This window comes from Drosophila guanche, unplaced genomic scaffold (assembly GCF_900245975.1).
Source record: "Drosophila guanche unplaced genomic scaffold, DGUA_6, whole genome shotgun sequence".
NCBI lineage: Eukaryota > Metazoa > Arthropoda > Insecta > Diptera > Drosophilidae > Drosophila > Drosophila guanche.
Genome location: NW_022995748.1, coordinates 1,266,632 through 1,290,883, shown reverse-complemented (window position 1 = coordinate 1,290,883; position 24,252 = coordinate 1,266,632). Strand labels below are relative to the sequence as shown.

The 24,252-nt window shown below is 45.1% G+C and overlaps 3 protein-coding genes across 4 annotated transcripts in view; 2 read left to right on the top strand and 1 right to left on the bottom strand.

Moving 5' to 3' along the window:
• Nucleotides 1-201: 201 nt before the first annotated feature.
• On the top strand, nt 202-6,845 carry LOC117584791 (HEAT repeat-containing protein 1 homolog). The gene is made up of 4 exons (XM_034273904.1): nt 202-1,463; nt 1,534-1,793; nt 1,854-5,588; nt 5,646-6,845. Exons 1-4 carry the CDS (start codon nt 295-297, stop codon nt 6,794-6,796), a joined length of 6,315 nt encoding a protein of 2,104 aa, XP_034129795.1. The 5' UTR covers nt 202-294; the 3' UTR covers nt 6,797-6,845.
• Nucleotides 6,846-7,336: 491 nt separating this feature from the next.
• On the bottom strand, nt 7,337-16,724 carry LOC117584792 (sodium/hydrogen exchanger 9B2). Of its 2 annotated transcripts, none has more exons than XM_034273906.1 (5): nt 16,439-16,724; nt 10,394-10,741; nt 10,070-10,184; nt 8,994-9,248; nt 7,337-8,939 (listed from the first exon to the last, which is right to left on the bottom strand). In XM_034273906.1, the coding sequence occupies exons 2-5, from the start codon at nt 10,727-10,729 to the stop codon at nt 7,486-7,488; spliced, it is 2,160 nt and encodes a 719-aa protein (XP_034129797.1). In that variant the 5' UTR covers nt 10,730-10,741; nt 16,439-16,724; the 3' UTR covers nt 7,337-7,485. The 2 variants fall into 2 exon arrangements, with proteins under 2 accessions (XP_034129797.1, XP_034129796.1); XM_034273905.1 differs by lacking the exon at nt 16,439-16,724 and adding an exon at nt 10,806-10,937.
• A 4,995-nt stretch (nt 16,725-21,719) lies between these two features.
• LOC117584860 overlaps nt 21,720-24,252 on the top strand; it is a 27,830-nt gene continuing 25,297 nt past the window's right edge. Inside the window, exon 1 of the mRNA XM_034274004.1 lies at nt 21,720-21,940. The gene's annotated coding sequence lies outside the window, so the exon portion shown is untranslated. The remainder of the gene's footprint in view (nt 21,941-24,252) is intronic.

Below are 24,252 nucleotides of genomic sequence, written 5' to 3'. Positions count from 1 at the left end.
TTTAGAATAGTATCGTTAGTACTACCAAATAAGGCTCTCATGCTACTTAAAATTGATTGATGAATCGGATTAAATTATACTTTCAGTGCTGAGAGTCATAACTAGATCGTTATATTAAATAAACTATCAAAATCGTTTTGGTATTTTTACGGTATATTTCAACACAAGAATGCACTTTTTGATATATTTGTAAGTGATTTATCGATAATCAAAACACGTGTAGCGTGCGGGCTCCACCGCGATAATATTATTAATTTAATTCGTTATATGTTGTGCAAGGAAAACTGATTCAACATGACGACATCATTGGCCCAACAGCTGCAGAAATTGGCAGCACCCCAGACAACGGTCACGCTTGCCGATGCCCGAAGTCGTGCCTCGATATTGTTCGATCCGAAGACGGCGGCCACCAAAGACAGGAGGGCCATCTATGAGATTGGACTGACTGGACTGCAGGAGCTGACCGACTTTAATCCAGCATTCAAGGAGTTCCAGTTGACGCTTTTTGATGAGGCCACGCTCACGCTGGAGCGAGCCGTGGAGCTGCCGGAGGTCAACAAAATGCTGGATGCGGCCATAGCCAAGTTCCTGCGTCTGCTGTCGCCTTACATACTGTTGAGGCCGGCACACATGGCGTTCGAGTGGCTGCTGCGTCGTTTCCAAATCCACGAGTACAACAGGGGCGAGGTGATGGCCTTGATTCTGCCGTACCACGAGACAAACATATTTGTCCAGATCTTGCAGACAATGAGGCTGCGCGAGGCCGATGCCGAATGGTTCTGGCTGCGTCCCCTGCAGCGACCAGGTGTGCCGCTGGCCAAGACGGCCCTGATCAATCGAGCAGCCAGCAATCCCGCCTTCCTCAGCTTTGTTTGCCGCAGCACTCGTAAGGCCGTCAAGGAATTGGGTCCACGTGCCCATCAGCTGCAGGCGCAAATAAATTTCTATGCCACCATCGTTGTGGGCGCACTGCAAACAGCCAAGCCACTGGAGGATTGGCATATAAGTACCATCTTGGAGGCACTGCTGCAGGGCCTGGTCTCCGACACGATCGACTTCATGGCCGCCTCCTATGTGATTGTGGCCCAACTGGTGTCCCGCACCAAACTCAAGGCCAAAGTCTGCAATGCTCTGCTCGAGCGTGTGGCCAACTGTCCATTTGAGCGTCTGCAAACCGAATCCCTGCTGCTGCTGGTGTGTATCTATGGCAAGCAACAGGCTGCCGGGCCACAGCTCAAGCCGGAAACTGTTTTGAATTTCATTGGCCAAAAGTGGCTCATTGCGGCGTTGGCATCGCTGGCGAATGGCAACTTTGCCATCCAATCTTTATGCATCCCCTTAATGACGGGCGCAGTGACAGCCATACGAGAGGATGATCCATCATCTGGTTCGTACAAGCAATTCCTCGACAATCTGCTTTCGGATGTGCCCTTACCCAAGCCCTCCGCTCAACAGTTAATTAAGTGAGTAGAGAAGATCCTCAGACTCAGTTTTTTAGGTACATTTAATTCATTTATTCCTCTATTTTTGCAGTTGTTTTTTGGATACTTTTGTGAGTACCGAAAGTGAGCTCCCGGCACCCTCACCCATACCTATGGAAGAGGAGGATACAATTGTCATAGATTCAGATGATGAAATGGAAGCGCAGAAGAGCAGCTTTCAGACCTGGTATGCCGCTTACCTTGAGAAGCTAGAGAAACGCTACCCGGAGGCCTTTGATTTGAGTGTGAAAGAGGCGCTGAGAGCCAGATCCACGACCAGCAATCGTCAGAAGGCCCTCAAATTGGCTTTGGGTGAGTGGGAATTGATTAGAATTCCATGATCCTTGTACTATTTATGCTATACACTTTAAGGTTTCCGTTTAAACACCTCGGATGAAAAGGCAAAGCGTGTCTATGAGAAACTGTATCACTACAGCCCCGATTGGCGGCTCAGCGCAGTGCAGCAGCTTGTGGAGAATTTAAAAACTGGCAAGAAACGCGAGCGTAGCGTTAAGCTATTGCAGGAATGTCTGCCCGATCGAATCAACGATGACAGTGGCGCTGTGGTGGCCGCAATTCTCTCGCTGCCCACTGAGGAGCTCTTGCAAATGCTGGAGCCCGTGATCTTTGCCGAGACTCTGTGTCGACTGCTGCGTCGTGCACAAGCCCAGCAGCAGCAGAAGCAAAAGGAATGGCGTGCCTTGGTGCCACTCTCTGTTCAACATTTGACAACTACCGCGGTTAGCAATCATTATGACACGAATCTAGTGCTGCTGGCCCTTATGCCGCTGCTCTTTCCATCCGAACCTTTGGCCGAGCACGAGCACAGTGCCCTGCTCATGATACTGAAGAGTGAGTTCTGTGCGAAGGTGCCATTCCTGGGACAACTGAAGGTCAGCAAGAAGTACCCAGAGTTTGCGGTGAGCAAACATCGTCAGCACTTTTTGGATGTGATTGCCGGGAGCAGCCGTGAGCTGTTTAGCCAAGAGCAGGCACTGCTGCAGAGTGTCGAAGAGCATGGGGGCGAGGCCCACATGCAGGATGCTTCCCAATTGACGCATTTGCTGCTCCTGCTCACCGCCTACGCCAAGCGGCAGCTGCAGCCCCAAGAGAGTTTGCACATACTGGAGAGGATCTGCCAGTACAGTCGCGGCATTCAGTTCAGAGCCAACAAAAGCAATCGCAGCGATCAGAACTTTGTGCCGCTACAGCTATACCTTGACTTTCTGCTCACTTTGGCGCGGAATACAAAATGGGCAGGACTTGTGGCTACGCCCTGGACACAACCCACGGATGGACTGCGCCTCTGCCTGCGTCTGATGGAGATTCTGGGCGCACAAGTGTTCACCGAGCGTTGTGATGCTGAGGAGCGGCTAGAATGGACACAGGCACTCAAGCGATGCCTCAGCATAATGCTGCCCGCACCTCAACACAAGCTGGAGTTCCTCTCCAATTTCTGTGTATTCGAGAGACTGCCGGAGCTGTGGGCAAACGACTCGGATTATACAGTGCTCCGTGTGCAAGGCTTCCTGCTGCTGGAGGCGGTGGTGGCCAATGAAGACTCCAAGCTAGAGTGCAGCCTGTTGCATGTGCTACGTGTGGCCAATGCCTGTGGCTCGCCACTGCAGACACTCCGCCTGCAGGCCATGGACACGCTTCAGTTGATGAGCCAGCGAGATCTCGAGCCTCATGTTCAGCAGCTGGTAAAGGCGCTATTAAAGCGGAGCAGCGAACTGGGCATGGATCACGAGCAGTACGCGCTGATACTCTACACCATACTGCAGCCAGAGCATGCCACGCCCAAGGAGAAGCTGCTGCTATCGAAGCTGCGACGATCCGTGCTGGCTCTGGCCTCAGATCCTGAGCAGCCACCAATTTGCACGGACTTCCTGCTGCGTGCCCTGAAACATGTCAACGATGAGAGTTTCTTGACTGCGCTCCTGCCGCTGGGCATTGCAGCACTCGAGAAGATTACCCTCGAGCAGGGGCCCAACAGTCAGCTGAAGCAGCTGCCGTGGCCTTACAGTGAGATCTACAAGTCGGTGATGGAGCGTTACGAGGGGAACATAGCGTTGAATGTGCTACAGCGGCAGCCACTCGCCTGGGATCTGTTTGAGGCGAGCTTTGCGCATCACGATGCCTACATTCAGCTGGACCAGAAGCTGCAGCCCGTACCCTGTGTCCTCCTGGGCATACTCACACCCGAAACGTACGAACGACTGCAGTCGAAGCACAAAGTGTCGCTGATCAGGCTGATAGTGGAGGCGGCCACCAAGGCGGACAATGATAGCATCTTTCTGGCCAGCCATCGGCTGCTGAAGCGTTGCCGCTTGGAATGCCAGCCACTGGTGCAAATGCTAACAGAGATGTGCGGCAAGGGAGTGCGCGCCAAGACCCCGACGAGGCGAGGAAGTACAGCCACCAAGCAGGTGGACCTAACCAACGACTCCTGGAAGCAGGGCATGACGCTGCTGGAGCTGCTCGAGAGCAAGAAGCAACTAATTGGCTCTGAGCTGCTGATACCCACCCTGTTCGAGCTGTTGCAGTCATGCCTCACGCTGGAGGAGCACACCGCTGCCGAGTATCCCAAGCAGTTGATACTCTCCAGTCTGCTGCACTGCTGCCAAACGGCCCAAGCGGCTGCTGTGCAGCTGGCCAAGGCACTGCCCGAGTCCTGTTTCCGCATCGATCAGGTGGTCCAGTGTCTGAGGAACACAAAGAACCCACAGACCCAGCAGCATGCTCTACTCTTTCTCACCCACTGCGCGGGTCTCTATCCGCAGCAGGTGCTGCACAAGATTGTGGAAATCTTCACATTTGTCGGCTCCACAGTGGCCAGGCACGACGATGCCTTCAGTCTGCACATCATCCACAATGTTGTGGAGTCCATTATACCCATTCTGCTGCTGAATACCGGACAAAGAGATCGACTGGTCATACCCGTGCTGAAGGTATTCGCAGACATCTGCACGGATGTGCCAGTGCACAGAAGGCTGTCGCTTTATGCGACGCTCTTTCGTGTCCTCGATCCCAAGGCGCATCTCTGGCAGTTCCTGTGTATTCTCTTCGAGTCTCAAGTGCTGATGGAATCGTTGCCGCACAAAGTGGCGCTGGATAAGTCGCGTCTGGACTTTGCACGCGAGTTGACGCTGATGTTCCAGGAGCCAAGTGTCGCCCTAGAGACATGCATACGCCTGTTGGACTACCTCGGCCAGCTGCCCGTAGACAAAAGCAATCCATCGGGAGCGAGTGGAGGCGGCTCCTCCTCCCTCTTGTCCCTTGAGCAGCAACTCTTTGATGTCCGCACGCGTTCGTTCAAGCAGCTGAGGCACTACAAATATGTCATCATGGACTATCTGTCGGGCATTAGCAGCTCCATTGAGTGGCAGGCAAAGATGAAGAGTGCCAATCCCGGTGATCTGCTGCCTCACTATCAAGCATTGATCCTGCAGACCCTTGCCTTTGTGGATGTCATCAGTCGTGCCCTGGAGGCAGCCTCGGGCAATTCCTCGCTGGAAAAGTACTGGCGTGTGCTGTCCAATCACGCGCAGGATGTGCTAGACAATGCCATTGGAATGCTGGCGCCAGAATACTTCCTCAATGTGATCACCGATCTGCTGGAGCATCCACTGATCCAAGTTCGCATCAAGGTGCTCGAACTGCTCGTCACGAAGCTGACGCCCACATGCGACTACTTTGCTCACTCGACGACAGAGCACTTTGGTGTGCTCTTCGCTCCGCTGGAGGCCATCATCAATGGCATTCTGGATAGTGGCTCCAGTAATCCACAGCAGGCTCAGCTTCAGCAGACGGCCCTGCAGGCGCTGCAACTACTGGCCCACCGCCATGGCAGGGACTTCCTCGACGAGTGCCGCTCCCTGCTGGCCACACTCACAAAGATCACCAAGCGACGCTCCAATGTGCCCAAGGCTGTTGTCGGCAATGTGGTGCTCACTCTTGGGGAGATATGCTCCAGCCTGAAGGCGCACGCACTCGCCCAGCTGCCCAAGTTTGCGCCACAACTGACGGAATTCCTCAAGGAGCAGGTCCATCAAATGATCACACTCAAGCAGGGACCAGATTATGTCTGCTCCACACTCGTGACGGGTAAGTTTCGAATTTCTAATTTCATTATTTCCATTAACAATCGTGTTCCCTTTGCAGCTTTCCACAAACTCTTTAAGGCTCTGCCCCTCTTTCTGGGTCCCTATCTCGTGGACATCATCTCTGCCCTGGTTCGTCTCTCTGTGCAGCTGAATAGTCCACTCTTGGCTCAGGAGAAGCGCGCACAGGCACTCAGATTGCGTCTACAGGAGCTTTGGTCTGTCGTTGCCCACGGCGTGGAAGTGAGGATACTGGTGCCAAGCTGCACCAAGACCTACAGCAGTTTGCTTGAACTGCAGGCCTACGATGAGGTGGGACAGCTGATGTCTCAGCTTTTGCTGCAGTGCGTTAAGCACAATACCAATGCCCAACTACAGCCGGTGCAGGAGGCGCTGAGCGAGTTCTTCCTTCAGGCGCTCGAGTTCCGTTTGCAGGTGCGTGGCCGCGGACTGGAACGGTCGCAGGTGTCGCAGATTGAGGGCGGCATTTCCGAGGCATTTGTGACGTGGATCTTGAAGCTGTCGGAGAGCAGCTTCCGTCCCATGTATTCGAAGGTGCACAAATGGGCGAAGGAGAGCAGTGCCAGGGAGACGCAACTCACATATTTCCTGCTGACCAACCGCATTGCCGAGGCCCTCAAGTCGCTCTTTGTGCTGTTTGCCAATGACTTTATCGGAGATTCCTCGCAGCTGCTACAACAGCACAACACACTCAATCCGGCATTCACTGCCGGCGATAATGCAGAAGATGATGAGGAACTTTTGGTGGCCATTTTGGGCACCCTCAATCATGTATTTTTGCACTGCAGCGATGAGTTCATCAACGAGCATCGCTTCAACACTCTAATGCAGCCGCTGGTGGATCAACTGGAGAACGGTCTGGTACTGGGCAGTGAGCCACTGAAGCTGGCGCTCAGCAATTGCATTGCCCAGCTGGCCGTGGCCACGAACGATGTCATGTGGAAGCAGCTCAACAGTCAGGTGCTCCTCAAAACACGCACCACAACGCCCGAGGTGCGTATCCTGGCCTTCAACACTTGTGTGTCCATTGCCCGTAAGCTAGGAGAAAGCTTTGCTCCCCTGCTGCCGGAGACGGTGCCATTTGTGGCCGAACTCCTGGAGGATGAGCACCAGCTAGTGGAGAAGAGTACACGCAATGGCGTTCAGGAATTGGAAGCCATTCTAGGTGAACCAATACAAAAATATTTGTAAATCCTGCATTAAGATGTAACCCATTTAAATATGACAAATACAAAATGAATAGCAACATGGAAATTTTAGGCTCTAAACTATGTGAGTTCAAAGTTCTGGCTTTCAATTGAAATATTTCCTATCTCCAAGTCTATTCCGGCCTATGCTCATCTAACTTCAACTTACTTTCAGTTAACAATGCTGTTGCCTTTGCTCCAGTTAATGTTTGGGCAGGAAATGCAGAGTCAGTTCAGTGAGAACTTTCAGTCTAAAAAACGGGACTGAGAACAGCCTCAGGTTTGGCCCTACAATATCGTTTCCCGGCATAGCAGACCTCCGAATTCTGTGGGAATGAGGAGCTGGTTGCCTAAAAGAGCTTCCAGCTCACAATATTCTAAAGAAAACTATTATTACTATGGCTTAAGGCTAAGATTGCTTACTGCAAGTAGTCAGCATTCATGTCTAGGAATTGCATCTTGGAGAAGCCGAGAGGCAGCAGAAGCTGGAGGAACCTGCCATACCAATTCATAGGGTTTTGGTATGGAGTTTTGTGATTTCAAATTGATTTACTTATTTATTTATTTCGGAATGCAAGGTCCAGTCTAACGGCTAATGTACAATAAGAAAACAATCAACACTATCAATCAATCAATCAACACTTTTTCGCTTCAACAAGAAGGAAAACGTTCTTTCCATTTCGACTCGACCATTTAATTGTTATACGTATAGGAAATGCTCGGAATGTGTGCATTGTTGAGCGTGTTATCGAGCGTCTCTTTGTCTTCGGGTATTTCGGGATCTTCGCGCTCCTCCTCCTCATCGATGATGCTGATGTCGCGAATGGACGGTCGATGGCTGCGTCGCCAGCCGGTGAGATCCTGCGGCTGTTTCGTCTTGGTCAGCAGCTTTGTGCCCGTCACGGATATCAGAATGGCACCCAGCGGTGCTGTCAGCACAATACTGAAGACGCAGATCGTCTGCACAATGCTGGCATAGTTGCGCTCCTCATCCGTAGAGTTCTCATCGAGATGCTTGAGGGCCACCGGTCCGAGAGCCGCTTGGACCGTGGCCTTAGCCATCCAAGAGAGCCCGACGAAGAACTTCTCCTTGAGGTTGAGGCGATCGCCGAAGGCAATGCCAGCCGTAGTGAAGATGCGCAGAATGGAGGCTGTGAAGATGCAGGCGGCTCCAATGGAGACGGTGTGCGAGTCCAGCTCGCTTATCTTAATGGTGGAGCCGGTGATGCCGAACAGAATGGGCTCGAAGATCATCCAGAAGATCTCGAAGGCGGTAGACACCGGGTTATCCTCCACATCCCAGCCATCCTTGCACCAGAACAGATTCGACACAAATGCAGAGAAGACAACGGCCAGGGGGCCGGCACCCTCGAAGCCCAGCTCCTCACTGCCATAGATGGCCATCAATCCGCCGGTGAAGAGGAGCAGCGTTCGCAGCGGCACCACATAGGCGTCTCCCTTCTCTGGGAATATTCGCGCCAGACTTCCCCAGATGACGCCGAACCCGAGGCCGCCCAGTATGCAGACCGGCGCCTGGGCAATCTGATAGGCCAGTCCCTTGTCCGAGAACATCACGGTGCTGATGATGCCGAAGATGGCCACCGACAGAGCATCGTCCACGCCGGCCACAGCCACCACCAGCGTGGGAATGCCCTTGGCCACGCCATAGCCCTTCGTTCTCAAACGGAACAGGCAGGGCACTACCACAGCAGGCGAGACGGCAGCGATGATGGAGCCGAGCAGGAACGACCAGATCCACGGCAGATCGAGCAGGAAGTGCGACATCACGGCCACAATGACCGCCTCCACGCACCATGGAATGATGCCCAGCTTAAGTATTGTTTTGTAGACTTTCTTGAAGGCTTCCGGTTCCATTTCGAGTCCAGCTCGAGTCAGGATTATGGTCAGCGCAAACTTACGTAGATGGGCCGTCACCTTAGAGAAGTCACCGTCGAGATTGACCCAGCCAACGTTCTGAAAGAGTATGCCCACCAGGAGCATGCCAATTAGCCGCGGCAGGGTGGTCAGAGATATCAGATAGCCACCAAAGTTGGCGGCCACAGTGAGGACCACCAAGCTAAACAGCTGTCCACCAGGGGCAGCCGAGTCGCCAATGATAACAAATGCCGTGATCCAAATGAGAACACCTAAAAGAGGGATGGATCAGCTATCGTTCTTGGACAACTAAAGGCGATACGAACCTATAAGAATAATGGACACCAGTCTCGAGAATGTCCTGAAGGTGGGACACAGCGGATAGGGGAAGATCTTCTGCCAAAAATGTGGCTCCCACGATGCCGATGGCTCCTCGCCGCGACACTTCAAACAGAATGTGTACATCCAGGACTGCTCCACATAATTGGCGCCACTATTGCTGCCACCCGCCGAACTGTGAGCTGCCTGATGGCCATTATATTTGGCATTGAGCACGTCCAGCGCACTCTGTCGGTAGTTGTCTGCAAAATAAAAATGGCAAATGTCTATCAATAGGGTACTCAAGCACTCCACACTCCTCCTGCGCGAATGGATGTTCTGTTTACCCAAAACGCGCAGCAAGTTATCTCGTCAGTCATCATCGAACTCTAATTAGGTGATATCTATCGGGGGAGAATATCAGCAGGAAGGGAGACAGAACGGAGGCAAGACCTGCGCAATAAGATTGAATATTGGTAGAGTCCACTTCCCCCGGGTAAATGCTAATTGATAATGTTAACCGTGGGCCACAGCAAATTGAATTCGAAATAGACATCGGCATATGAAAGATATTTGCATTTTCCAATTGGTTTATTCAGAATTCTATCAATCAGTCAGACCCGACCTTTTTCCTTAGAAGTTTTTGGAATCCTCTGTGAAACTGTACTATGCTGGTACATATGTACCGCATGGTACATATTGACGGCACTTAAAGGAATCTTTCGGCTCGTTTTTTGGCATAGCGAGTTGCGCTGCTTAGTGGCGCCACATGGTACGGATGGAAATCTTTACAAATGCGAAAATGCCGGCACGTTTTTTGAAGCCCTCTTGGCATAGCGACTCAAAGAATGTTCAAACGCAGACTCACGTAGCAAAATTCACACTTTTCACACGTATTTTCTTACATTTAAATAGTTTCACAGTGGCGCCCAAGCAAAACGTCCTTTTTATGTACTACACCAACTGTACCACTTTCCAAGTACAAATGTACCAGAGATGCTTAGGCACTGCTGTTATACACTTTAAATGTTAATCCATAATGTAATGCTAATAAGCGAATGTTTATAATCCTTTCCGAACTCACCATAACTGTGCGTTGAAACTCGATCGCTCTCATTGTCGTGCGTGGTGGTGGCTGGGTCCTTCAGTATGCTCTTCCTTCGCGCCGGTCCAATGTCCGTGTGCGAGTGTGTGGAGGTCTGTAAATCCAATAGCTCGAGATTATTTTCAATCAGTTTCTGTCGTTATCTTTGCACGTATCGTACAGCGTCATCCGATAATCAACAAAAGTAGAAATATGAGCGAATATTTTAAGTAGAAGTTGGCTATCACGTAAATCTAAACACTCTGAGAAAATCCCAATTTACGATCTCACCATTTGATCGTAATCGTAATCGTAATTCATCACCTGTGAAATTTTACGCCTGGGATTATGCTCAAAGGCAAGATTATCGTGTCCGGCGCCGGGACCTGAGGCACCGCCAATTCCTGCACCACCAGCCATCATTGGCGGATCCGAGATAATGCTCACACGCCGCTTGGGTTGGCTATCAATGACATTGCTGCTCTTGAAGTTATTCCCCGTTCCAGTTCCACTCCCATTTACATTGCCATTCGGCATGGGCACATCACTAAGCACGGGAATCGATGTGGGTGCATTTATGGTCGTGGGTGTTGTGATTAGGGCAGCTGGAGCACCGGCGGAGTTCTCCTCCCTGGCGCCAGGCTCACCTATGGCCGTCATCGTCTTGTGGATCTGCAACAAGATAGATTGATTTATGGTCAGTTTATTCGAGTATGGCGTTGTCTTTAGCTCTCACACTAAACATCTCACAATGTCGTTCCGTTTCGAATCGAATCGAAGGTAGGGAAATATTAATCAGCGATACGCGACTTTTTACAACTATCTCGTTCAACGTTTAGCAATGAAATAAATTCATTACCACGAGGTGTGGACTGGGGACTGGAACTGGGAATGGGACTCGAGCTGCAGGTACTACCCAGCGTAGGTGAAACCTGATGAATACACTGAGCGAACAACAGGGGGTTCCAATTGGTAGAGTATGTGAGAAATTATTTCTAAAGAGTTCTTTGAATTTTATTAGAATTATCATTGGGATATAACCCATGTCCTATCAAACAATTTATTACTAGAGTTCTAGAAGTTTCCTGTACCTAAAAACTATAGCAAATTCAGATTACATAGGTGCGGGGATATCTTTAACTTCCATAAATATCCTATAAATATCCATAAATATATAGAAACCATGCATTGAACTATTCAAATAACTATTAACTGTTCATTTCTTTCAGTGAGTTTTGTGAAGAATTTGTGAACATGTGAAAAAAGCGTTAAAGAGAAACGTAAATAATAAATAAATGTGCCACAACAATATAATAATGATAAAAGTTGATGAAAATTAACAGCAATTAGCTTTAATTATAATATATATGGGACTACTGGAGCAGACTGTCTGTGGATCTGTGAATATCTCTGCCTTAAAACCGAGTCGGTTCTCGCTTTGAAGCCACCAGACTCCAGGGCTTAGTGACACTTTCAGTTCAGACATACTATGTGGAATACGTTCAACACACTACTCGTATTATGACGCAGATTATCTAAATAAATTCACGTGAGCTCAGTTTAGTATTTTCCGTCTTTTATTTTGTGCCGCCGCAGCCGCCGTCTCGAAGTAATGAGGCTGAATTGATTATTTCATATACAATTTATGATTGTTTGTTTTTGGCAGCTTTTTCGCTTCTTTTTTTTTTGCGTAGAGAACAAAATGTGACATCAAGTCATGCGGTTCGTTAGCTGAAATCAAACAAAGCCACAGGGCAGGCATCATTTACATTTTTTTTTTACTCTCGCCAAGTGAGATGCTCAACAGTTTTGGTTATACAATTCGCTAATTTATGGCTCAAACACAGCGTTTTGGTATCCGCATGGCAGGTGACAAGTCTATCTATAATTGTACTAAATAAAATGGAAATAGATTTCAATTGTGGGGGACACAAAAATATTAAGATTGTAGATACAAAAGAGTAAAGTTTGGACACACTTTCGAAGGCTTGCGATTGCTTTAAGATTTTAATAATAATTGTAAGTGCTAACAGAAAAAATATCCATGAAGTGGAAGATTCCAACTAACACTTGAAAGCATGACTAAACTATGCAAAGATCTTTAAAATATTTGCCTTGCTGCAGGAAAACATTTTCTTAACGATTATTCATTCGAGTTTCCAATTACTTTGTCATTAAACAATGTGGAACATGTTGACACTTTTCACGCTCTGATTGGAAAACTAAATATAGACTTATGTGCTGAGTGTGGCAGACCGGCAGGCAGGGAGAGCCCCTTTTGCTGAGGGCGGTAAAAAGTCTATTTGTAATCACAACTGCATAATTGGCCAGACACGCTCAATGTTGTCAATTTTCACCTCTAATTATCGTCGATTCAACAAAAGTCTGGCTATTGATATGTGCAATTTGCCATACAAAAATTACTTTAGACAATATTTATGCTGCGAGCGGCTTTTGTCGGTCAGTCACACAGTCAGGAGTCAGGAGTCAGCTGGTGCCTGCCACATGGTGGCGTGCCTCCTCAGTTTTTGAGCACCCTGAAATATTTGTGGTTTGTTTTATTTGGGCAGGGGGCCGAGCTGGGGGACACTAATTGACGCGTGTCTGGTCTCAAACTTTTCTACACATCATCATCATCCCAATCATCATTATCTTCGTTGGCGTATCATCGTCACGTGCTGTCATGCGTGCAAATGACGAACAAAAGCCGCTTAATTAGCATTCGTGTGACACCAGTTAATGTTTTAAGCCTTTAAAGTAATTTTATTTGTCTATATAATGGTGGATATATGATACAAAAATGGATAAAATTAAATTTCCATCGTTATGCAGATCATGTGTTTGTGGGACTCCTTAGACTGAAGGAAAGAACTATTTCATTTAAATATGTTCAAGTCAAGTGCATGATTGCATATCCTGATAGCTGAGTGTGTCTGTGCACTTTCTCTTTGTCTATTCCTCCATTCTTTCTTTATAAAGATAACTCAACTACTCCAAGAAATGTAAATGTCTAGCCCATAAAAAGCCTTTCAGATTTCCCTTTAGTTAATTGTTATGCCAGCGTTTATTTCTGATTTCCTGTAGCGATTTTCACTTTTGCCTTTTATTTTTGCATTCAGTTTTGCCGCCACTTGACCTTGCTGGAGGTTGGATCTCCTCCTCCTCCTACCGTTTCACGCTGTGCCACCCACCAAAATAATCACACAGCAAAAGGCATTTTGCATTGCGAACGAATCAACGAAAGCTACTACTACGAATGATTCTACGTGACATGTTTCCCTGATCGAATTGGCCGGGCCTGGCCCGGTCTGGCCATAAGCCATAAGCAAATTTGTCGTACTTATTTAGCTTTGGGTCAAGTCAACGCAGTGTGGGGAGGTAGTGGATCTGGCACAGAGACGGGGTCGCAGCCGTTACCAAAAAGGTTTTCTTTGCACGCTTCAAGCCTCATTGCACAATGGCCAACGCCAAAGAAATTCGAGGGGCTAAAGCATTTACATTTTACACGGATTTTTAAAATTGGTAAGGTGTCTGGGAGAAGGTAGAGAGTGCCTGATGGGGTATGGTGTATCAGCTGCGTATCAGTATCAGCGTCACGTGGATTCATTTTGACCCATGCCAATCCTGACGGAAATTTTCTACTATTTGATTTTGTTTTTTCTTTTTTGTGTTAATTATTTTACAGCAGTTGTTCGTTTTACTGTTAATCTAATCGATTTCTTAGAGCGAAAAAAAGGCATTCCGCTGCCTGGAAAACTGCTCAAGAATAGATAATCAAGGTAGATAATAAGTTTCGCATTACACAATTAATCCCCAATGTACTTGAGTGACTAGGGGGGCGTGGAGTGGGGTGGGCACACACGGGGTAGCCACTTGGAGCGCACAATTCACTTTAAAACGAAGGAGAAGAAGGAGTATGGAAACGGTGGGCAATAAAATGAATTAAAATGTTGCCATTGGCTGAAAGTATTATCTCTGAGTGTGCCACTAGTAATGCTCGCACAGGAATTCATACATATATTTGTGGGTAATTCCATTAGACAGTGTCCGGCGGAAAGCTGGATTTCACGTCAATGAATGTCAGTTGATTGTGAGTAAGTAAAAAATGTTTTGCGGAATTAAGCAGATCAAAGTGGCTGAGGATGTCATGTTGTGCTCTACTGTACGTTAAAAACCAACAATAAATATCTCTGTTTATTGGCCTAATTAAAGTGCTGAGTCTCGAATTAAAAACTCCCGGAATGACGTCAAAGGAATGCTCCACTTGCACACTTCAATTGATCAATTATTGGGACACATCTTCATTTTGTTTCCACGACACTCCATTCTTAAGTAACGTTCTTTAAATAGAGAATTTGTGGGCACACACAATCATTTGTGGTAGACGCTGGATTTAAGTGGAGCCGTTCGGGGCCATGGCTTTCACAAAGTTTATCTCAAGTCGTATATTTGCATTAATTTATAACAAATATAAAAGGCTTTTCAATGATTGATCGCAGCATATATAGAAAATCTTTATAATATGTTCTTGGCTTATCTCAGAGCCAGCCGACGATAAGAAAGGGTTTCGCGCTATACCGAAAAAGATTTAACCAGAAATCGAACAAAAAGAAATGACAAATAAAAATCCACTAAGCACTTGACTGAGTTGACCATAAAAATCGAAGGTGCCACGAATCGACGATCGGTTAGGTTAGCTGGGGGACAGTTGGTGGTATGGGGATTGAGGTTTCTCCTTATCGTTTTGCCGGATGAGTTAATTGGCTTGTATTGCCCTACTACTACGACTACCGTATGGCAAAGTGTGAATTGTGATTGATTTCGAATGCTAAACTGGGGACTGGGCACTGCGGAGTTCGCTCTGAATTGGTTTCACGATTGCGATCACCCATCGTGAAATGTTTGTGTGATTACTCCACTTACGAGTGTTTCATTAACAGGCCAATCCACTTGAATATCAATCAGCCATGAACAAATATACACAACAAGTCCACAAGTAGATTGATCATCGATCATCATCGGTTTCCCCTTATTTTGTTTGGACTACGTTTGGGCTTTCGCTTGAATACATTTTAATCGCAATCGGACAAGGTATTTTGTATCTCTCTTTGTTTTCCGAGGATTGTTTATTAAAAACATTATCAATATGTGTAATCCTAGCCAGATCCACTCGACAAACCCATCCGATCCCGTGCCGCATCGTCTGTGTCAGTCGTCTGTATCTTCGTTTTGGCTTTGTCATTAGTCGCGTTGACAACTGCTAATTGTGGTAAGTGTTTATTGGCCCAATTTTCGGGGTATGCGATAAGATTCTTTGGTCTTTCGTCTGTTTCTTTTTTAATTATCCATGTATTTCCTATCGTTAGGAAATTCAACATTCAACATTCAACACCGCTACGCTCCGCCGGATGACTCTTCTTCCTCTGGTTATCTTCAACGCACAAATAATGATGAACTTGGATGAGAGTGCACGGCGATATGTCTAGAGTCTAGAAAAAGTGTTGTACATTGTGATGTCATAGTTTATGATGTCTATTAAGATCCAAGTAGAAGTTGAATAGAGTTCTTAGAGGCTATTGAAGATGTTGGTACAAATTATGCAACGCTTTAATGGCAGCGAAGAGTTTCTTCATGGCGGATAAACTGCGACTCAGCTGAATTATTATTTTTTCTTTCTTATTGAATTCCTTGGAAATCTTCTGTGATGTTAACTCTTTTAGTACCTTTATTTAGTTGCAAAGAATTTCTTAATATCGCCTCAATGCAGACACAAACGTCTACCACATTATCTTAAAGTCTACTCCATTAAATGTTTCGCAACTCTCAAATGAATTAATACGTTTCAGAGCACGTTGAAGTCTTATATTAATTTATGCAACCCGTTTTTGTTTAATAAAATTACAAATTATGGTTAAATTAAGTAACACTGCAAATGAGTTTTCCTCATGCAATAAAATATACTTGTGCATTCATTAAGAAATCATTCACTTGGCATTAATATTCCGGGGTGAGGAATATGCATATTGAAATCCCGAAAGCAACAATAACAGAACAACGTACGAGTATGTGAATAAAGTCAAGTATTTGAACCATATATTAATAACAAAGCTCAAAGCTCGACAGCAAGCATTTTAATCATAAGCGAATTTGCATTTCGCTTTCGGTGTTTTGTGTTTGAGTTTTGTTATTTTTTAATTAGGCCAAAAAACACGTACAACGTTCACGAAATGTGAAATATTTAAAGTATTTATTTTTATATACTTATTTTTTATTATAGCCAATGAATTTTTGCGTTGAACTTGACTCTGACAAAATGGTTTCGAAGCGTGTATGGATGTTCTGTGTGTGGGCAAAGGGGTAAAAACCTACTTTCGTATTCACACAGCAGGCAGGAAATTGGACAACTTTTCCGTTGATGTCTCAAATCTCGTGTCACTTTTCTCACTGTTTCTGTCACTCTCCCTCGTTCTCGCGCTCTCTCTCTCTCTCTCTGAGTTGTTTCTCGGAATTGCCCAAAAGTTTTCCAATCAATTAAGAGTCGAATGTTCTGGTAGTACTCTTCGTACTTTTACTTTCATATTCACGTTAACGGGAACACGATCCGTATGGGGGCAAGTGGGGGCAAAACGAAGACGATCCGCGCGACCTGCTTAAACACAACTAAATCGCTGCAAATTCTTGCATGCGTTTTATAGGCACACACACACGTGCACTTGGTGTGTCTAAATGGGTGCAAGTGTGAGTGTACAGTCGCACAAGAGTTGAATCGCATTCATTGAATCAAAGTTGTACGATTACTCCCGATCGCTCGCTCGATCGTTCTCTCTTTTCTTAGTACTCCACTCGGGTGATCACGAAGAGCCGCACGAAGTTTTAGTAGCAAAAACAACAGACACTTGTTGTCTCTTCCACCTGAGCATAGTTACATATGAAAGCGAGTGAAAAAGGGCGTTCATCGTGGAAGGGAATTTCAGAAATCGAAAACTTTACGTTTTACTTTTAATTAGAAATCATGTTAAAATACTTTAAAATTGAATAGAGCATTAGTTTTTATTAGTTCTGCACTGCTCAACTCTCTCTCGGTAATTTGTTGATTATATATTAAAAATCTGAAATTAAAAACCCATCATCAGATGGTTCATATTTCAAAATCTATATTCAAAGTGTAAGAATTAATTATAATATTAGTTATAAATATTTGTCATATTAGTTATAAATTAGTTTAAAATATAGCTGTACTTGCCAACACATAATACTAAATATAAATCAATTCTAGTGGTAACCAAATCCACACTGCATTTCTATATCTAAATCTAGCGTCTCTTTGATATATACAACAGTCGTATACAACATCTTAGTTATCATTAAATATATTTCTTATGCGATTCCCAAGCCACTCGACAACTTCCCCAGGCTATAAATTCAATCTATCAGCGTTGGCTCGCTGCTTCAAGAATTTACAATTGCGAGTGCAATGTCATGAATGTATTTTGTGGCCGATTCTGGACATTATATGAAAAGAAGTACATGCATACATATGTACGAGTACTTACATACATTATTTAAGTAGTACAATATATGAAACGGAAAAGTATGCAATAAAAATGATTGATAGCCTTTGATTAATAATGGCATTCATTTGTTTTTCTTTAATTAGTGAGACTTGAGGCATTCAATCAATCGAAAATCGAGAGCATTTGATGGTTTTATGGCCACAAGCTTATCAATTTCAATGTGATATGGTTTCAGTCTCAAGTTGATTATCTTTCGATCAGGTATACTCGTAAAGAGATATAGAAAATCCCACATGGAAACGAATTTTTAATCTAATTGTTCTGTGTATAACATTATAACATATTTAAGCCGCACTCTGTTTAGTCTGTTACTAAAGTACTCCCATAAATATTTATTGAGATAAATCAATTGGAATAAGCGAATCAAATTCTTGAATAGCTTGCTTATTGATTTAACATACACTTTCTTCGTATAATTTATTACTCTCAAATGTAAACCGAATTAATATTTGGTTGACTTAATGGAAATATTTCCCAGCTCTCTTACTTATATGACAATGTTTTTGGGTGATTTTTGTTTATTTACTCTTTTTATCAATCGTGATACCCGTACGTCCAAAAAATGATAAAAGTCTTTGGCATTGGTGGGGAATATAATTCCATATCTGTGCAATAAAATGTTTAAGTGTCGAAGTTCTTTAAAGATTTCCACTGCAATCGTGATTACCGTACAAACAATTTGATACAAAAAAGGAAATAGTATTACACACCTGAATTTAATGTTAATGGAATCTAACAAAGCAATTTAAATTGTTGTAAAGTGTATAGAGATATCTAATCTAGCATGCCATTACAGGATTTTCTTTTTTTCTTTTTTTTGTTAATATTGTCATTTATTATTTATTGTCAATGTGTTTATCTTATTTCCGGTAATAGATTCACCTATTTTCATGACTACACATCTGCATATTACTTCTCCCCTCACATTCCCAACACACCGAAACATTTCGTTTAACATTTATCAATTGAATTCAAACAATCCATACAATTTGTAGGAAATGTGGAAACTTTTTGAATGGAACTTCTCTAATTATTTGAGTGGCAAATGAAAACCGTAAAATGCGACAGGGCTGCGCTGTGCTGGTCTGTGTTTTGGGCTGGTCGTTAAGGCGGGGGAGAGTCTGAAACTGTAAAAGGGAATTTGCCATTGGGCGGTGTGGGTCTGGGTCGGGGTCACCATAAATTAACTTTGGCAAAATTACAAACATTTTCCGCATTAAAACCCAAATCACGACACAGAGAGACATGTATATTTGTGTGTGTACGATAGAGAATTGGATGGATGAGAATGGAGCAATTTCAATTAAAGCTAATTACAACCAATATCGACTGCCAACAATGTCAAGCATCAAAAGCTACGGGAGAAGCCACGTCATGCCACCCAAAAAAGGGGGTCAGTTCGCTTGCTCGTCTGTTGGTTGGTTGGTTGGTTGGATAGTGGCTTCCTTCGGATGGTTTTGTGGGTTGGTTCGCATGGATTATTGGTTGGAGGAAACTGTGATAATGTCCCTGTCTGGGTTGCGCACTGAGAGAAACGAGACTGCGGTCCTGATCCACTCCCAGGGTGTCACTCAATGTCGCCAAAGAGGACCTGCAGCGGGAGGTGTGAAAACTGGTGCATAAGTAAATGTTGCTGTCACCAGGTCTCTGCTGTCTACTGAGTGATGTGTGGGCATGTACGGGTGTGGGGTGTGCTTCTTGAGGCGATGCCTGAATTTGAGTCAGAGTCCGTTGCAGATGTCGTGGGTCTTGCTGCTGCCGCTGCTCCTTCTGCTGCTGTTGCCATGGAATAATTAAAGCAAATTTGCACTTCAGACAGTCACCCGAGGAAAAACAACGCAAACAGCTCAGCCCGCAACGCTGGCGACCCACAACAAGAGAGCCATACACATCCATGCATTGCTGCCATGCTGCCACATGCCACACCATACCACAGCCACGCCACATCCATCCGACGAGACCAGGTACCGTCGAGGATGCCGCTCCTCCAATGGCGACAAAATCGCCTGGAGCCGGAGCAGGAGCATGAGCAGCTCCTCCTTTTTGCTTGGCTGCCAGAGCCAACGTCAACAAAAAGGGGTGCTAGACGGATAGACGGATGCATGGAGGAGGTGGCATTTTCAACAACAACAGGGCCCTACAGAGCACGCCAGTCAGTCGGGGAAAGTATGCGAAAAAATCTACAGATATCTGTATATATTCGTGTGTCAATATATACATACATATGTATATAGTGTGTGGGAGAGTATAATGTGGAACAGAGCCAACAACACGAGAAACAATGCCAGTGAGTGGCATAGAGAGGCGATACAGGAGCGGTTACCCAGTAGAAGAGGTCATTGCAGTTGTAGAAGAGTAAATACCCGAATGACTACAGAGGATAAATTGATTCGAAATACAGGAAGGAGAAAATCATATTCATTGATTGTAATTTTCCGCTTGTCATATTTATTTTGGCTTCCAAGCAATGCACAAGTATCCAGAGCATATTGAATAGCATCAAATAATTCAACTTAACAAACGAATTCGAAATGGCAGAGACTGACCCAGGAGCGGTTTAGCAATAAAAGAGTTTATCTGAGTTTTGGAATGGTTATAAAAAAAGTTAAATTTCTGTTAAGCTTCGTTATAATTTCCAAAAATTAAATGTAAATTTAGTCTTGTTTGATATTTACATTTTTTTGTACTCATGTAAATCATGTAAATAACGTGTCCTTGCCCCTCAGTTCCGCTCCTTACTGTTGAAACGAGAGCGAGGCGAGGAAAATAAAGAAAGGAAACCCCCGAACAACAGCGTCGATGAGTGACTCGTGTGGATGCTGCTGCACCCCATACTCCCATGCTCCTGTCACTCTCCTGAGCGCAACAAGGACCACAGCCAACAACAACAAAATTCCAATGCAGCAACAACAACAATCACAAAAAGAAAAAAATATATATAACGAATGCCAACACCAACACCAACAACTACAACAATATTAATAACGAATGGCAACAATAAACTGAGCTTGCGCCAAATACGAAATACGAAAATTTGTTGGTAGTAGTTGGGCAGGCAAAACCGAACGAATCTCTCACACGAGCCGGAGGACGACAATGCCATCGAGACACACACACAGACGCAGACACAACACGAAGCTGTGCTCTCACTGAAAGCTCTTCAAAGTCAAAGTTTTGTTGTTGTGCGAGAGATATTCGGTCGAAAAGAAGAAAAGAACTTGAAATTGAACTGTGTTTGGGAAGAAGAAGCATCTGGCAGGCAGCATCCAGACAAATTGGAGAGCTTGCCGTCAGTTCGAAGAGGTAGTATCAACATGCATGTTGTTCTTGCTTCTCTCTCCTCTCTATCTGTCTCTCTCTCTCGTTCGGTCTTGCTTTCTCTGATTGTCGCCGCTCCCGTTGTTCTTGTTGTTGTTGTTGTTGCCGCGGGAGCAGAAAATATTTTAACGCAATTAGAGTCGGGGAGCATCGTCGTGGCATCGGCAGCAGCAGCAGCAGCAGGCAAGGCAGCATCACAACGGGCCCCAGAGCCAGAGCGTACGCGCACGCAGACGGACACAGAGTACGGAGCACGGATAGAACACGATAAAGAGCAAATACAAAGAACCAGAATTTAAAGTAAATGAAAGCGTAGAAAGCCAAAGAAACAGTTGCAAGGCACGCAAAACATCTTGTACGTACTCAGCAAAAAAAAAACGAAAAAAAACAATTGCGGAAAAAAGTGTGACCAGCAACAGCAAAAAGATTAGCAGACTCAATTAACTGTAAAAACCTGCTGCTTGCCAGGCACACACACACACACAGAGTGTGGGTGTAAGTGAGGGTGTGAGTGCGAGTGCGATAGAAAAAGAGCAAGCGAGAGAGCGAGCCAGAAAGTGCGAGGTGAAGGTGAAGCTGAAGGAGAAGCGCGAACAATTTGTTGAATACGTCGTCTCCGGGACCGCCACACAAAGGCAGAAATAGCGAAAGTGAAATCACAAGAAATGTCCACAACTTTTCTATGCAAAATAATCTCTTAACACACACACACACACACACACATAGAGGACTCTGAGCCATTAAAAAATAATACAAAAAAAATCAAAAGAAAGTTGATAATCAAAAACAACATAATAAAAGTGCCAACAAAATCTAAACCCAGTAGCCCAATAGAGAGGAAAATTCCCAAGAAGCCCTAAAAGGACCAAAAAAAAGTAAAAAGAAATAAGAGAAAAAGGGGAGAAAATTGGCGGCGCAAAAGTTAAAAGGGACAAAGGCGATTAAGCAGCTCGCCAAGGACGGGGCCCCAGCACGAAAGGTGAGCGCAAATAAGTCATGCAAAAGCAGAAAAGCGAAGAAAGCACAAATATACAAAAAAATACACATAGCAAAGCAAAGCAGAGATGACAGGAGCCGGAGAAAAGTTGCTCCTAGCGACACCAAAGCGGCTGAAGAAGCTGCCAGAGCACCAGAAGCGACAGCGGCGGCAAACAAAAAACGAGACGAATGTCGAAGCTTTTGATACCCTGGCAGAGCCAATATCCATGTGAATCCAGTTTATATAGTTGAGATATTTATCACTGGAATCTTGAATTTGGCTACTAATTGTTGCTATGGCAAAACAATTACTTGTGGGAATTAGATTTGGTTCCTATTGCAGGACTTTTCATCTATTCTTTTGTTTCAAATACAAGTCCTAGAAATCATTATACCCTTGGCAAGGGTGCTAGCAGAACGTCTCAACAGATTTTTTTCTCGTGAAGAGTGGCAGTCGTCGACGTTGTCGTCGGCGTCGTCGTCATCGTCTTCGTCGCCTTGCAGTGCCTCAAGAGGCTGGCGGATGGCTACTGCTAATGCTGCCGCCGCTCCTGGTCATGGTGCTGCTGCTGCTGTTGCTGACGCTTTTGAATTCGCCTTGAGTTCGTTGTGGGCGTCGTGAGAGTTCGCGAAGGGAGGCACGAGTCATGCTCTCGCTCTCTATGGTTCCTCTCCCCAACCCGCCCCCTCCGGCTTCAGTGATGGGTGTTGTTGGTTGTGTTATTGCTGCTGCTGTTGCTGTTGCTGTTCTTGTTATTCATAGGCAAACATAGGCAAACAAGCAGAAGCAAAGCAAAGAGCAACCTGCGTGGCTGGGACAAACAACCGCAACGAGGGCGGTTCTCTGAATCAAATTAGCCCGCTGCCAAATGTCCCGACTATTTCGACTGATGGAATTAGTCATGGTGTTGGCTCCAAAATGTATGCTATAGGAACGCACGCCAAGGGATTATGTTAGCGGGCGTACGTTTGTAAGTTAATTCCATCAAAAAGAATTTCTCATATGTACAAATTCCCCACATACACCCTCACCATTGTGGTAGGTTCCAGAAAGCAAGCCATGGGAAACCTTTACACATTTGATGCTCGATGCAAATGCCTAATGAAATGATTTCAGATTGATTTAGACAATTATTGTATTAGACACGACACCCCCAAAATAATTTATTTATTTTTGCTTCTCGTTTATTATTAAGCCGAAACTGATACAAATGGCATCAACAACTAAACGAATGAGCAATAAGTCAAAAATAAATTAACATCAACATCATTTTGATTGCATTTCAATAAAAGCCTGAAAGTTACACGTCGCTTTTTTACTTCATTGAAATTGTATTTCTCTCAATTCTACTACTAACAATAAGCAATTAGTCTGTCACTCACCTAACATAATTGTTAGCCGCAACATAAGGCTGAAAATAAACAATTTTTTATCCTATTTTTTTACATATCCATAAACACAAAACACCTTAAAATAATCATTAATATATTCACCAACTACCAAAATACACTCTAAAGAGTTTAGACACATTCCCGGTCTGATTTATGACCACCCAAAATGTCATTTATAATAACAACAAAATGCACAAAAAATATAAAACAAAATTCAAAATCAAAATGTTTACAAAAGTTTAGCAAAAGTAAAGTTTCCAGGTTGTGCTCTCTGCTCTCTGCGCTGTTCTTTGCCTAACTTTTTGCAAATGTATTCAAATTTAATTTCGCTGCTTAAATTGGTCCTTCAGTACAATCTAGCTTCTATTCTGTTCTGTTCTGTTGTGTAGCCTTGGAGCACCCCTCGCTGTGTCGTCGGCTGGCGATGGCGGCAGTGATAACTCATGTCCCGCTGACATTTTTGGGTCAAAAAACTAAAATATTATGTGGTTGCTTTGCCATTTCGCTGAAGAGCCTGTGCGTGTTCGTGAGCCTCTGTGCGTATGTCTCTCCGCATGGCTGGTGTCTATGTTTGTTGTATTTTGTGGCGTGGTGTGGTTTTGTAGTCATTATTTCAGTCAACCTTCAAAACCCACCACCCACCGAGTGCCATCTATCTTCTCCCTAGTTGGTGCAGATGTGTGTGTGTGTGTGCGTGTTTGTGGCACCCATTCTCCGGCATTCCAGCAGATTAAAATTGCATCCGGCGAGCCAAACAAAAGAGTGTTGACCAATTTCGCTTAAACATAAAACAAGGAGAAATTACCAGGAGGTTCAAGCACACAAATAACGACAAAACCGGGATACAGGATGACTACGGGAATACAGCTAAAGGCAAGGCAAAAGGAAACAAGAACGTTTATATGTACGTGGGAGGGGGGG

Coding starts and splice junctions, on each gene's coding strand:
- LOC117584791 (XM_034273904.1), top strand. CDS start 295: ATGACGACATCATTGGCCCAACAGCTGCAGAAATTGGCAGCACCCCAG. Junction 1,464..1,533: donor TCCGCTCAACAGTTAATTAA/GTGAGTAGAGAA, acceptor CTATTTTTGCAG/TTGTTTTTTGGATACTTTTG. Junction 1,794..1,853: donor GGCCCTCAAATTGGCTTTGG/GTGAGTGGGAAT, acceptor ATACACTTTAAG/GTTTCCGTTTAAACACCTCG.
- LOC117584792 (XM_034273905.1), bottom strand. Junction 9,249..10,069: donor AGTTTCAACGCACAGTTATG/GTGAGTTCGGAA, acceptor TTTATTTTGCAG/ACAACTACCGACAGAGTGCG. Junction 8,940..8,993: donor GGTGTCCATTATTCTTATAG/GTTCGTATCGCC, acceptor TCCCTCTTTTAG/GTGTTCTCATTTGGATCACG.